Source organism: Centruroides vittatus, unplaced genomic scaffold (assembly GCF_030686945.1).
Source record: "Centruroides vittatus isolate TY-2023 unplaced genomic scaffold, ASM3068694v2 contig_436, whole genome shotgun sequence".
Taxonomy (NCBI): Eukaryota; Metazoa; Arthropoda; class Arachnida; order Scorpiones; family Buthidae; genus Centruroides; species Centruroides vittatus.
In genome coordinates this window covers 404,264-418,957 of record NW_027122237.1, presented here as the reverse complement: position 1 = coordinate 418,957, position 14,694 = coordinate 404,264, and the positions used below count along the sequence as shown (strand labels likewise).

The following is a 14,694-nucleotide window of genomic DNA, read 5'->3' as shown; positions in this document are numbered from 1 at the left end:
AATTTTTTCGTGAATACTTTAATATAATTTTTCTTTTTGAAATTGATAATAGACATATTTCTGTTTGAGTAAAAAATATATTAAAAAGAAGAAAATAAATCATATTATTTATACCGTAACAAATTTTACGTTTGTTTTAACAGGTAAAAGCATTTCCGAGTGTCGATGCTTGTATTTTCGGCTCAAAGACAAAGTTTTTGTCGGAGCCAGACCGTACGTTTCGGAAAATCTCGAGAAATTTTTGCAGTCTGAGCTTGGCGAAAATACAAGAATGTCCGAAATCAAATACCCTCGGTGAGTTGCTTTTTTTTATATTGTTTGTTTGTTACGTCTAACAAATTATGTGTTATAGTTTCTAGTTACAAAAAAGTTTCTGTAAAAACAAATGACGAAGAATAAAACTATTAACCAATATATATTAATTAATATTTTTTATTCTCAGTCATTTTAATAATCTAGTATGAAAACCAAAGAATTTTGTTAAAAACTTTTTCTCTGTCCTCTGACATTGTATATCGGGGCTAGCCAAACCTGTCACAACAGGAGCCATATATTTCTTGTTAGAAATATGAGAGTTGTATTCTCTATCTAAGCTGTATTTTATATTATACACTACCCTACAATAATGGACTAGACAGCAAGATGTGATGGCATAAGGTACATGCTTTAACAGGAGGAGGGTCTCCCATGTGCTGCAATTACACTAGCAACCCTTCTGGGCATACTTTCAACATGGTTTTGATACACAGCTATGGGAATGTGTCCATTCCTGCTTTAAGAATGCTGTCAGCTCAGCTGTAGATTGGTTCCCTGGTTTATAAGCATTGCTCTAACTCGTCCCACAAATGTTCTATTGGGTTTAGGTTGAGACTCTGAGCAGGCCAGGGAAGACGATTGACATCCGTATCTTGATATCACTGCTTGACAGAGGCTGCAACATGACATGTTGAGCATTGTCATCCTGGAAGTAACATTCATCCATTCCATAAAATTGCCAGAGCATAGGAAGAACCTGATTGTCCAAAATGTTCATGTAGGCATAGGCATTCAATTTACCAAGAACAACATGCAAAGGTCCCAGGCCGTACCACAAAAAACACCCCCAAACAAGAACAAGAACCACCACCACCACCACCACCACCACCAAACTTGACAGTTGGAACAATACACTCAGGTAACAGACATTCACCTGGCATTCTCCAAACCCAAACACGCCCATCCGACTGGAAGAGCATGTGGCGTGACTCGTCGCTCCATAAAACAGTTTTCCAGTGGTCAACAGACCAGTTGCGACATTGCAAATGCCAAGCGAGTCTGCTAGCTTTGTTGGATGGGTGATGTTTGGTTTGTGTGCGGCAACACATTTGTGGATATTGAGGGCATGCAGTTCTTTCCGCAAAGTATTTGGGTGCACCGTAACCCCTGCTGCCTGTTGAAACTCACTGTTGATGATTTGGAGTGGTTTCTTGCAGTTCTTACGAATCTCACGCCTCAGGACATGCCAATCTTGTTCGGTCAGTTTACGGGGACGACTAACGCGTGCAGTTTGTGTCCCAACTCCCGTAGTCTTCCACTTCTTCGCAACATCACCAACAGTTGACTGTGGCTGTGATAATTCTACTGCAATTGCACGGATAGACTTGCCATTAATGTGACAACCAACTATAACACCTCTTTCAAAGTCAGTAAGTTCCTTTCATTTCGACATATTGTCAGAAATTCAAGCAGAACTAACGACGTTACCACTTTGCGTATCATATTTAACCTTATCAGATCACGTGCAAGCACTGGATTTGGATAAAATCTGACATGCAGTCGGACTTTATGCAAATCCGCTGGTGTCCAGTCTATTATTGTAGGGTAGTGTGTGTATATGTATATATATATATATATATATAACTTATTTGGGAGCCATGTGTTAAGGAGTCTAGAAGAGCCACATGTGGCTCGCAAGTCCCAGTTTGGTCATTTGGTCACCAGAGTTATACATAAAGAAAAAAAAAGCAGTTAGAACTAAAAACAAAATTTCATTTAACATTTTGTGTGTTTGATCTGATCATCAACAAACTAATCATTCATTTAAATCTGAATGATTAGTTTGTTATTATAGATTTTCCTTTAATATTAATTATTAAATGTTTAAATGGAAAATATGATTTGTATTTTTTTGATACACTTTTATCATCTTTATACCTGTGTATCATATGATGATAAATTTTTATAATTTTATGGCAAGAATTAAAAGATTTTGTATCATTAGTTCCAATAAAAATGTATCCAAGAATTTTATTTTAAAAAATTACTACGAAGACGTGTAAACACTATTGCGAACGTACGTGAGTAAACGCAGTTTCTATCCGACGTCTCGGCGACGATTCTGTCTCCTTCCCGCACGCATAATTGGGAATCGAGAAGCTATAACTTTTTGACGACGACTGCAACATTATCCACTTGCACTAAAGACATTCTATGATATGATTTTGCATCAGAAGACATTATAGAATATACTCTGACAGATTTACTGATGACATAAAACTGATGCTTTGTATGGCACAATATTTATGAGCGAATCAAAAATGTTCCAAAAAAAATTATCATATTTCTATCGGCATCTACTTGCTGTCTGGAACATTAAGCATGATGAAAGAGAATGATAATGCCCTATAATGATTCGGGACAATTGTAAAATAAGTGACAAAATTATAGAATTTGCAATTTTCTGAAACTAGTCCGATGCTAGAAAGGACGTGCACGCGAATCCTTATCTAAAAGAAAACTTTTTCTTCTTACGTCTAGAAATTCTTAAAATTGTAAGTTTGATGCATTGAACTGTAAGATGAGGATCTAGGTCATTAGTATCCTTCATTGTTTGGTATTAATTTTTTCTATACATTAAAATAAATTCATGTTATCAGCATTTTTCTCTGAAACAGTTTTATTTTTTATTTATCTTGATATACAGTAATATATTTGAAAATTAATATATATTTTAATATTAAATATGTATAGAAATCAGATTACAATACCCCTCCCATAATTATCTCTTTCTGACTTTGGAGCCAAATTGCAATTTACTTGGCTGAAAACTCAGAAAAAGATAATTACTTACCATTTAAAATTAATTCAAAGTAATTATTTGTTAATTTTTTTGTATTTCCTATTGTTTTTTAATCAATAAATTAATTATTTGATAAGGTTTAATATTTTGTAAATACTGGTCTTATAAATAATAATCTTATTAGAGTCATGGTTACTGGCGTGTTGGCAGACAGACATCCTGCAGATCTTCACATATTTCGTAATTACGATCCGCCTTTTGCGACCTGCGAGCAGTCGAGTCAGTTTAAACCACCTCCGACTCCGGACGGTAAAAAATTTATTTAATCAAACGTTAGAAATAAATTAAAAAGATTTTAATTTATCTAATCGCATACAAATTAATTTACAGAGCAGTTGGTCTGGAGGGCGGCGCGTTCGACGGGTGCCGCACCCACCTACTTCCGTTCGTCCGGACGATTCATCGACGGTGGCCTTATAGCTAATAATCCCACGTTAGATGCCCTGACCGAAATTCATCAATGTAACGAATTTGCAGTGAGTACATTTTAAATTGCAATCGTTTTCGATTAATCGAATCGATTATAATCTTAAATGTTTCCATTATTATCCGAGTTGGTTTTCTTTCGAATAAATTGAATTTAAATTGATGATAGTTTTTAAGTTAGCAGAAATCAATATACTCAAAATTCAAATTATTATTATTTTTAACAAAAATACATAACAATTAAAAAAGACACAGTCATTCTGGAAAAAAATTCTCTCAGACGATCTTTCAGACAAAGTTTGTTCTAGAACAAGAATAAAAAATGGCGATCGTCTAGGAGAATTTTTTTCCGGAACGACCGTGTCTTTTTCAATTGTTTTAAAAAGAATTTTAACATCCGACGGAACTTCAAAAAATACATAAATTAGATAGTGGTTGACATTCAAACATTCCGAAACACTTTAACGAACTTTTAACGTTTATCTTCAGATTGTCATTACAAAATTGAACAAAAACAAAGAATAAGTTCAATTTAAATTACATTATAGCATATTCCTGTAACAGCCAATGACATTTTAAATCAGTTATATAGGCATTTATTGAAATATTAGTCATGGCCAGCAATAAATATAGGGCTACTTCTTGCTTAGCAATATATCCAAAGATCATTTCATTACCATTTAGAATGACAAAAGAATTAATATTGTTATTTGTGATGCTTCTTTCCATTTGTCTCTGTGTTTTTATGTAGGGTTTCCTCTACTAAAGCAGCTGTAAAGGCCGAAATACATACCACTTCCATAATTTTAGCTTATAAAAGCAAAAACTATATCTAATTCATTTTGTAGGAGGCAATAAATAATTACCGGTGAAAATTTTTTGAGATCCCTACGTTCCATCTTTACATCGTTACTTTGTAAAGTTTTGTGAAAAAATCTAATCACCTTGGCTGTTCAAATTGGAACACAGATTGCTTCAAAAACATTCCGAGTTAAAAAGAATTCACACAGTTTGTTCCGATCGGCATTCCAATTTGAATGGCCGAGGCGATAAGACAGAACGGGTGTCTACTCGCTCGGAAAGTTTGAGGTTCTCGAGATTTCTCTTTGCAAGAAAAAACTTGGAAACTTTAGAAATTTTATAGTGGAAGTGAAATTATATAGTAATGACTCACAAGTCACTGGACATCTGAGAAATATAATAATGTGCAACAGTTCTCCAGTAGCCAATAAACTTCATTTGAAACAAAAACAAGAAAAAGTAAAAAGAATCCATTCTTCACCAAAAAGTCGAAGACGTCGATTAAACGTCTTCCACTTTTCGGTGAAGTTATTCACGAAATCTGGTGACAAAAACTTATAACAAAGTCATAAATATGGCAGCAGACGGATCTCAACAAACGAGTTTGGGACGATAAGAAGAATGAAATTGTTAACCTTCACGCTTCTTGGTTATTCAACAGTAGCAACTTTATTGTTGTCATTCAATGTCCATGGATTAAAGAAAAAAATTTTTTTAAATACCAAATTGCCAGAAATTAGTAGTTTAGACTTCACTCTGCGTGTTTTCAAAAATGCTATTATTGAAATTGAGTGGAACTTAGTCAATTATTTGAGAGCTCTTTATTATACATGTGCTGGTACACCCTTAAAAAAACTACATCATATTCCAAATCTAAACAAAGACTGGGTTGAATGAAAATAATCAAAAACTCCCAGTTTGTGGGTTTTTGGTTATTTTCAAAAAATTGAAAAAAGAACCAACAATATTTGACTGTATTTTCCAAATCCCAAAATATTATATGAGGTAAATTCCACACTATTATAGTCACAGAAATTATGGCTGACACATTAATAAGTATCATATATGCTTTTTTATTGTTAGATATGACACCACAAGGATCATTTCTCCATCACATTCCAAACTATGCTCCCTCTTCCACAAGGTGACATCATTTATAGACAACTCCATAGAAGCTCTGAAAATATTTACCAACCCTACAAAGTGCATTACTTATAGAGCTAATACTTATTAGCTAAAAAAATATAGTTTGATATACAGAAACAAAGAATGCCAAAAGATATTACAACTTTGCTAGCATTTTTTATCAAATCAATTAAATATTGTAAATCTTGGAATCTTCATATAACATATAAATAACATATTTATTTATTTATAGTTACCTTATTTATAAGGGGTCTTGTAAATACCTCCTCTTATATCTTGATTAGCAGTGAGAAAGATGTAAATGGTAATTGCGATAAGTTCACTGTAATTTATGAACAAAAGGTCTTAATAACTGTTCCTACCGGTCTTATGACTATTCTTGTATATTTGTGCAGTAGAAAATTAAAAGAAATTTAGCTTTATTGATATTTCTGTAAGAAAATCTTTTATGTCTTACTATCTGTTATGGTAATTTTGTAATTTGAGATGGTTATAAATTTCAGGGTGATAAATACAGAATAGAAGTGGTGGTTTCCCTGGGAACGGGAAAGTTACCGGTCGTGCCCGTAAACACCATCGACGTCTTCCGACCCGACACGTTTTGGGGAGTGGCGAGGATGGCCATGGGTGCCTCGGCGCTCGGACAACTGTTAGTCGATCAGGTGAGTCCTTTCTTTATTTAACGGAACGAATCGGTAATATTTATGGCACGGGAAAGATAATACGGTGTCGTCGTTACATGTGACAGTATAGTCTCAAACCAGCTGCTTGTTGTCACTTTTTGAGGTTCAATTCTGGATCTGTATAGCTTCTACCAAATAAATAGAGAAAATAATGTAGTTTTATCATTCCATAAGTTTCTTGCTTTTGAATTCAAAGGTAGATTGATAAAATTTGTGAGAGACTGGGGGGCTATAAGGAGGTCACTATAAACTACTTAATTGGCTACAGTCTGGCAAAGACTGCTCATAGGGTCTGTGGATGGCTTTAATATAGAAGGGTCTTTAAATCGAGTGGGAGGGTGAGCGGGGTACGTCGATAGGTGTTCGGTTTCTGAGTAATAGACAAGTAGACAGGTTTAACGAATAACAAAACTATTTAATATAACTCTAAATCTATGATATACATAAGGATTATACAGTAGGTGATTAAATGCGGTTAAATATAAAATCTTACAAAGCGGCAACAAACCTAGTTCCTGTGCCGTGTGGGGCGTGCCTAATTTCTCGAACGCAGAGAGAGTTACAGATATCTACCAATACCTCTAATATTAGTCGATAGTCGACGTGACGTTCGTTCTCTTGTATGGAGGATTTGTAGCCGACGGAGGTCCGGGAGACTAGAGTGGCCACTTTCTCTCTTCCTATGACAAACACCAGGAATTCCCAGTGTCTCGTCCTTTTATGTAGTTTGTGTGGGAACCCGGTCGTGTGACCGTCAGTTGTTTAGAATACGAAGGTTACTTTCTCGGGTGCGATTTCAACAATGAATTCCATTGACGTAATGGAGTTACTTACTTTGCTCTTCTTTTATAACCGACTGTTAAAATTCCCATCCATTTGTATACAGAGAACGTCATTTGATCCGTATCTGATGCGATATTCTTTCTAACGATTGCAACGGATATTATCTAAACCGTCTTAAAATCCATTTTTAAGAATAAGATTACCGTTGATTTTTGTGAAACCGTGTTGTATTATTCTTAGAAGTCTTCTACGAAGATTACCGTTAAGTTATTACTGTTAATTTCCAAACATACAATATGTCATAACTTTGGAAGAAAATGCTTACACCGAAGCACTGACCGACAGATATCTAAATAGGCAATAATTTGCAAAAGCTTATTGTTTTTAAAATGCTTCTTACAGAAATGTCCGTAAACCCGATATTTATATTAAAGTCAAATGATTGCCGGATTAGATCGGGCTACATTGCTGCTACTATTAATAATATAGCCTGATATAATCTGGCAATTGTTTGACTTTAAAATGCTTATTTTCTTAAAGAATAAAAAAAAAAAAATAATAAGTGATTGAATATACAGTACAGCATCGATCCGAATACCGATGTTTTGGTTAACCGAAAGCGTTCTAGTTGGCAAATTCAAATTTTTGCCAGTGCCGTGGCGCTGCACTATTTGGCTACTCCAATATTGTTTTTGTTGGTGTGCGTGTTTTAGCTGGCAGCACTGGCATACCAGTATTCAAACGAGGTTTTTTCCCCCATTGTGAGTAGTAAGTTTTGCTTGTTTTGTGTGGTGTTGTGCCGAATCAGAATGTTTTTGATACTAGATTAACTTCCAAAATAAAATTTTTTGGTTTTTATATTTATTTTGTTTGTGCAAAATAAAGAAATAATTTTTAACAATACAATAGCCACACTTTTTATTTTTTAAAAATTTTTGTTAGGCTTAACAGCGACGAAAATTCAACGCGAGATAGGTTACTATATATTTTTTTGTACACGATCAGTTATCCGAACAACCCCAGTCCCGAATTGTTTTTGGATAATCGATGCTCTACTGTAATACAATTCCCAATTTATGTTTGATCTATTATTTCTGCCTTCATCCAGAAAATACTAACATATTAGTTAACTTTTGATTCCAGATTGTAAATATAAGACACAATTATAGTCAAAAGGCATAATTGTTCTTAGTCCTTAATAAGTGTATAATCAATATTACAAATATAACACACTTTTTTTGTTGCCGAGATAGGTTGAAAATGTTAGTTTTATTTAAAACTATTCTATAGCTCTTCTTCAGGTTGAAATGGATTGGAACACACACATTTAAATTCCTACAGAAGATGACCTACAGAATAGGTTGAAAACGTTAGTTTTATTTAAAACTATCTTAGCAAACAATTAGACAATACAACATACCTTTTTTGTTGCTGAGCACATTCTGTTAAATGTATTGATTATAATCGCACAAAAACATTTATTTGTCTTGTAGTATGCTTGTGTCAGTTGGTTCCATTTCATATTGACAGGTTACAACTGTCAAGTATGAAATGGAACCAACTGACACAAGCATACTACATTGTTCTCCAGGATATGGAAACAAACATAAATGATACACTTTCTTACACATTTGACATGAAGGGATTATTCTAGTTAGATATTGCTTTCCATCTTTTTTATTCAACGATAGGGAGAGGCCAAATGCATTATCATTGCAACTCTGGTGGCACAGATTGGATCTAAGGGATTTCATTCAAACAAACAAAATGTCATTAACATACTTCTTATATACAGGGTACTCAATGACCAATCAATATATTGGTGGCACAGACTGGATCTAAGCGGCTTTGTACGAGATTGTAAAAATACCTGTGATCCATTCTTCATCCCAGCGTGCTCCCTGTATTTACAAAGTGGCTGCCTTTCATTCTCTGATAACTTGTTGAATAATGGGTGAAATCCATTGTGTTCAACAACTTATCTTGAGATGGGAGAAAAGTTACACCACAAATTGTGTTTCTCCAACAACGTTCCAGGGTTGGATGGACACAACTACCACATATTGCTCGTCTTGATGTTATCTACAATAAGATTCTTTCAGAGTTTGATAACCTCAAAATCGTATATGGGTGAAGAAGCCCCACAGTGTTTGCAATGGTAAGGACCTACAGATGAATCCTATTTATTGGGCATTTACACCAACCCATCACAGGATAGTAAGGTAAATTGTACTTGTGAGTACGTAGGGACCCCCGAAAGAGCCCCCTATGTATTCACAAGTACAGTTTACCCTAATGGTGAGGATTAAGGAATGCAAATATAGCATAAAGAAGAGGCTTTATAATATGGGTGCACTTCTAAGTCAGCTTGTATAGAGATCTGCTAGGCTGTCAAGAAACATACAGCAATCAACTATAGGGATTTTTTACACATCTGATGTGAAGAGGTTGTCAGTTTCTCTGGAAAGATTTTATTGGAATGTCATTCATTTTTAAACTTAAGCTTTTTGGTTCCATTCCATATTTGACAGTTGTAAAGTGTTGAAGTTTGCACCGACACCCAAAACCAGCAAATATATTAAAACATGAATTTTGCAAGTACAAGAAGCCTTATGTTGTGGTGGTCAGAGTTCTAAATTAGAAGACCACATCTATTTATGCAGTCGACACGAAAAGAATAACAATTTGAATAAATATTAATTATTACGTACGCGTTCGTCTATTATCGCCAAATTACGTTTTACGTTTTATTAGGCGACGCAGTCCGACGGCCGAGTGGTGGACAGAGCCCAGGCGTGGTGCAGCATGATCCGCGTCCCGTACTTCCGCCTCAACCCTCCCCTCTCGGAAAACATATCGCTGGACGAGACCGACACGAAGATTCTGGTGAGAATGCTGTGGGAGGTGACCGCATTTATGCACTCCAAAAGGGAAGAACTAGAAGATTTAGCCACGCTGATTATGCCTTTATAAATTTAATTCTCTAAATAATTCAAAGTTTTTATTAGACAAAAATCAATTTCTGTAATTTTATAGTTTACTTCTAATTATCAACAGTTTTTAATATGTATGTATGTATATATATTTTTTAAAAACTATCGTTCAAGATTCAATAAGGAATTGTTTAGTAATTTCACAAAATTATTTAATGCATTTAATTGTAAATTGTTTCTTGAATCTTGCTGTATTTATACTTTTTTCAATATTTTCATTTCTTGTTATTTTTTTGAAATAAATTATATATTGAACTAAGTTTTACATAAATTATTAAATTGTACCATTTATCTACTGTGAAAGAGCAATCTGGGAACGCAAAGCCTACAGCTAACTACAAATTTAGTGTCAAGACACACTTAATTAAAACTGAAGTTAAAAACTCATCTAAATGTTCGTTTGTTCAAAATCTTAAATCTTGGAAAGTTCTTAACCGATTGCTTTGAAATTTTGACACAACGCTGCATTCGAATACGTGCGTGTTTTTATATTATATAGATGTCGAAATTCCCCCCGCGCGGAGTTGGACAAGATTAAGGCTTACCGTGAAGAACCGGTCTTCTATTATACTATTTTAGATGCGGTTTTTTTGCGTTTTAATAGGGTACGTCGAGAGAACGTACACCGAGAAGGGATTTTTCGAAATTCCCCCGCAGGGAGCGTTATACATTTATAATACATACATTTTGAGCCACAGCTAGTTAAAAATAATGTTGGAAACCAAAAAATCTGTTTGAATTTATAATGATATCTCGAAAGCCAATAGATTTCTGGTAATTAACTGGAAATTTATCAACTTAGTCAGTCATATAGCATTATGTCTATAGACGGGGACTAACGTTAGTCCCGTTTTAAGGAGCACGTACAGTTAAGATGTAGATAACATTAGTATAGTTTGTGGCACCTTAAATATTATTTTCGTAACCTCTTTTTGCTTTTGGTTGTAATAAGAGCTAACCCAAAAACTTGTGAATCATCTAGTTATTTATAACTGGTATGTCGCAATACAGGATTTAATATATATATATTACAAAATCATTTTATTAAATGGAATGAACTTTTTAAATTTTTGTAAGTAAACTCTGGACTGTCTCAAACAGATTCAAAACTAACACAATTTAAACATTATAATTGGCAATGCAGATGTAATCAAATGAAAACTCCTTTATTAACAATAAGAATTACATTGCATATTTGTTGATTTGAAACAAATTATATTAATTTTTACTTACTTTTTTGGCTTGATCCTTCTGACAATAACATCACAATTCCACTCCACAAAGTATAACTAGCGATAGAACCCAAACCGATCTTGATAAATTCGTCACGGTTAGAAAACGAAATGCTAAAAAACAAAAATTCATAGTTTAAAATGTAGGTTTTCATTTTGAATTTACATATCTATATTAAATTCACATGATATTTTATGCAATGATTATATAACAACTTTTTACTGGAATAACACCACTTACAATGTTTATCACATCTATAATACATATTAACATACAAATATCAACCACAGGCACTACATGCATCACTGTCCTAGATTTTAATGCCCTATACCCTTCTATAAAAATACAACCTTGCTTCTGCGAGTTAAGGGACATTTTGCTTAACCAGGCTGGTACCTCAGCACACCGCAAACAAATCTTAGAACTCACAGACATACTCTGCTATTCATCATTCTTCCGTTTTGGTAATAAAACTTACCTACAAAAACGCGGGGTTCCAATGGGCAGCCCCCTATCGGGGGATCTATGTGAGCTGGTAATAAGGAAACTTGAACATAAAATCATTCCGGCCTTCAGTTCCAACATCCTACTTTATAAGCGGTATGTCGATGATATCATCATCATATGGAAGGATGAACCTGACATTAATAGGTTCCTCAACACAATAAACAATAACCCATATGGCTTGATCCCTCAAACTAGACCAAAAAAGCAACTCGTCAGCACACTTCCTCGACTTGCAACTACAATTACACAACAATGAAATCTTGTTTAGGGTCTTCTACAAAAATTGTTACGTACCGTTATTCGATCCCCTCCAACTCGGAAGATCCGTATACCTACAAAATCGCGGCCTTCCGAGCCTTAACCAAACGTGCATTCACGCACAATTCGAAGTATGAGGACACCTTAACTGAACTCAGACACATACAAGAAATGGCAACAATACACGGGTACAGCAAGAACCTAATATATAACATTGCACGCACGTACACGCAGGGGAACAGAAAACAACAGGCACACAGAAGTGGTAGGGTCGGATGATAACAACATAATGAGGAAAGTTGTAACGTACAACAGCCGCCTTGATGGAATCTATAGACAAATTTCAAACATCACAAAAAACAGGATGGCGTATTGTAGGCCACCATCGGTATATGACCTACTCCGCAATGGAAAGGACCCAATAGACTTAAATCACGCTCCAGGAGTGTATGAGATCCCTATGTGGGATAGCAGATTTAATAATAACATGGTCTATGTTGGCTCTACCAAACGCTCCCTGCAACAACGGTTGAAGGAACACCGGTACGACATAAAGAAACGGAAACATACCACCGCCCTTGCGCAGGCAGCTGCCGAACCGGGTATCACTGCAGATCCAAAAAATGCTCGTATCATAAGACTCACCCACCGCACAGACCAGCTTAGAATAATGGAAACACTAGAAATTTACAAGGCTGGATTGAAAAACACGTGCATTAACTATAAAGATGCGGCTAGCATTTCACAAGCGTGGAAATACTGTTATGAAGGGAAAACACACAGTAATTGAGTCGTAAAGCATTAATTTTAACGATTATGCAGTAAATTTACACGGAGATCTTCTCACGCGCCATATTGTCATCATAGCACGAGAGAATTGTTCCATCAGCAAGCTTAACCGTTTTACAGTAATTTGAATCGGACTGCATTCAATTTGAACGTTCCAATTCTGCACATTTATTTATTTTATTACAACGATTTCCCTGAAGATGACCCAGGGTGGGTCGAAAACGTTAGAACAACTATGAAAGTGATTAACTGGAATGATTAAGGTTATGTTAGACGAAGTATATGTAAATTATAATTGAAAATTTTTGATAGTTACTACACTAATACCAAGTACCTTTTGGCTTAGGTTTGATATTCACAGATTTAAAATGATACCATTTGACTGCGCATCCATTCTTTTGCACGCCGTCATCTTTCCTTCCGGCCTGTTATATAAATAATAGGATTCTCGAGAAGATAAAATACTTCCATCATTAAATGCCTTATTCTCCCATAACAACATAATTCATTTTTGAAGCAGTTGAAGTTTCTTTGCTTTTAATAGTTTTCTTAGGAATTACAGCAAAAATTCTGGCCTCTTCAATAAAACTCTAAAAAGAAAATAAAAATACATTAATTTTTATTGAAATGATCATTGTAATTTACAATTTTGAAAATATACAATAAAAACTCATTTAAGGGATTTAAAAAGCCTTACAAGTTAGAGATTAATACCGATTTTATCAAATTTCCCGTTCTCAAGAATCCATTCGCAGAATGATACAGAATCGTACAAGGTTAACATTGTCGAGTCGTCGAGGCACATTTTTGCGTTCCGATCGGAACGCCCGTAACGTACCGTATTCGTAAAAGGATGTCGACGCCAAGTCGTTTTCGGCATAGAGCCGCACCGTTTCTTACTCGTCGGTATTTGCACGAAATACGAGAGAAAACAAAGACGACAGACCTATCAAATGGTGGAGAGTACATTGGGGATAAAAGTATTGGCAATTTTGTCTTAACAAGACTAAAATAATATGGAAAACCTTATACGTCGCGTCTGGAACCTATAGATGGATTTGTGTTAATGCAGTTTCGACTTAGCAAGGTTTCACTGTATTCCTCATAAAAATTTGAGATCTTTTACATTTTAAAGTGATTAAGTTTTATTTATTCACTACAATTTATTGATTTTTATTCCCCAAGATAGTTTTCATTTAAAATTCATTTAATGTATTGGAATATTTTCAACCTAATTATAAAAATCAAATATACGTTTACACATTAAATGCTTTAAACTGTAGTTAATTTGTAACAAGTTTTACCTCTTTTTTTGGATTACAAGAAGCTGGAGTAGGATTGGTTAATCCTTCTTGAACTACTTCCTCTATGAAAAATTGCTGTAATTCAACTGCATACTTCAAGTCTGAAAAATATTATTATTAATAATTATAAACTGTTTCACCATTCATAATCATGAATGACTGAATGACTGAATAATAGAAGCAATAATCTTATAAACAATAATTAAATGACAGTTTGATCATAAAATTCTTTTAAAATATTGACACTAAATATATCTTAAATGTTTGGAGATATATATCAATTTTGCCTTGACAATCGATAAATTATAGAATCTATTCGTACGGGAATTTTCAGCTATAGAATTACATAAAATGCATCCCCAATATACAATCGTTGCTTATAAAGGGATTTATAACTAACGATTGTATATAGGGATTTATAAAAGGAGAAGTTATATGCAAATCGATAAAAAACGTCGGCTCTTAATTTAGATAACCGATCTAATATATATATGGCAAGTCCTCGATTAACGTCACTTTGTTTTATCGTCGTCGAGGAAAGATAGATTCGTAATCATTGTCGAATTTTCTTTATAAAAAAAACTGAATTTTGAAGTGAGAAATAAATGGTGGAGGTTGTAAACACGATCTAATCGGAACCATAATAACCAAAT

At 34.4% G+C, this 14,694-nt stretch overlaps 1 protein-coding gene across 1 annotated transcript in view; it reads left to right on the top strand.

Moving 5' to 3' along the window:
• Positions 1 to 9,956, top strand: part of iPLA2-VIA (calcium-independent phospholipase A2 VIA) — a 42,564-nt gene extending 32,608 nt beyond the window's left edge. Inside the window, exons 10-14 of the mRNA XM_067272297.1 lie at positions 144 to 294; positions 3,243 to 3,367; positions 3,449 to 3,594; positions 5,995 to 6,153; positions 9,712 to 9,956. Coding sequence (XP_067128398.1) covers positions 144 to 294; positions 3,243 to 3,367; positions 3,449 to 3,594; positions 5,995 to 6,153; positions 9,712 to 9,930 — 800 coding nt within the window. The 3' untranslated portion in view covers positions 9,931 to 9,956. The remainder of the gene's footprint in view (positions 1 to 143; positions 295 to 3,242; positions 3,368 to 3,448; positions 3,595 to 5,994; positions 6,154 to 9,711) is intronic.
• The last annotated feature ends 4,738 nt before the right edge of the window (positions 9,957 to 14,694 follow it).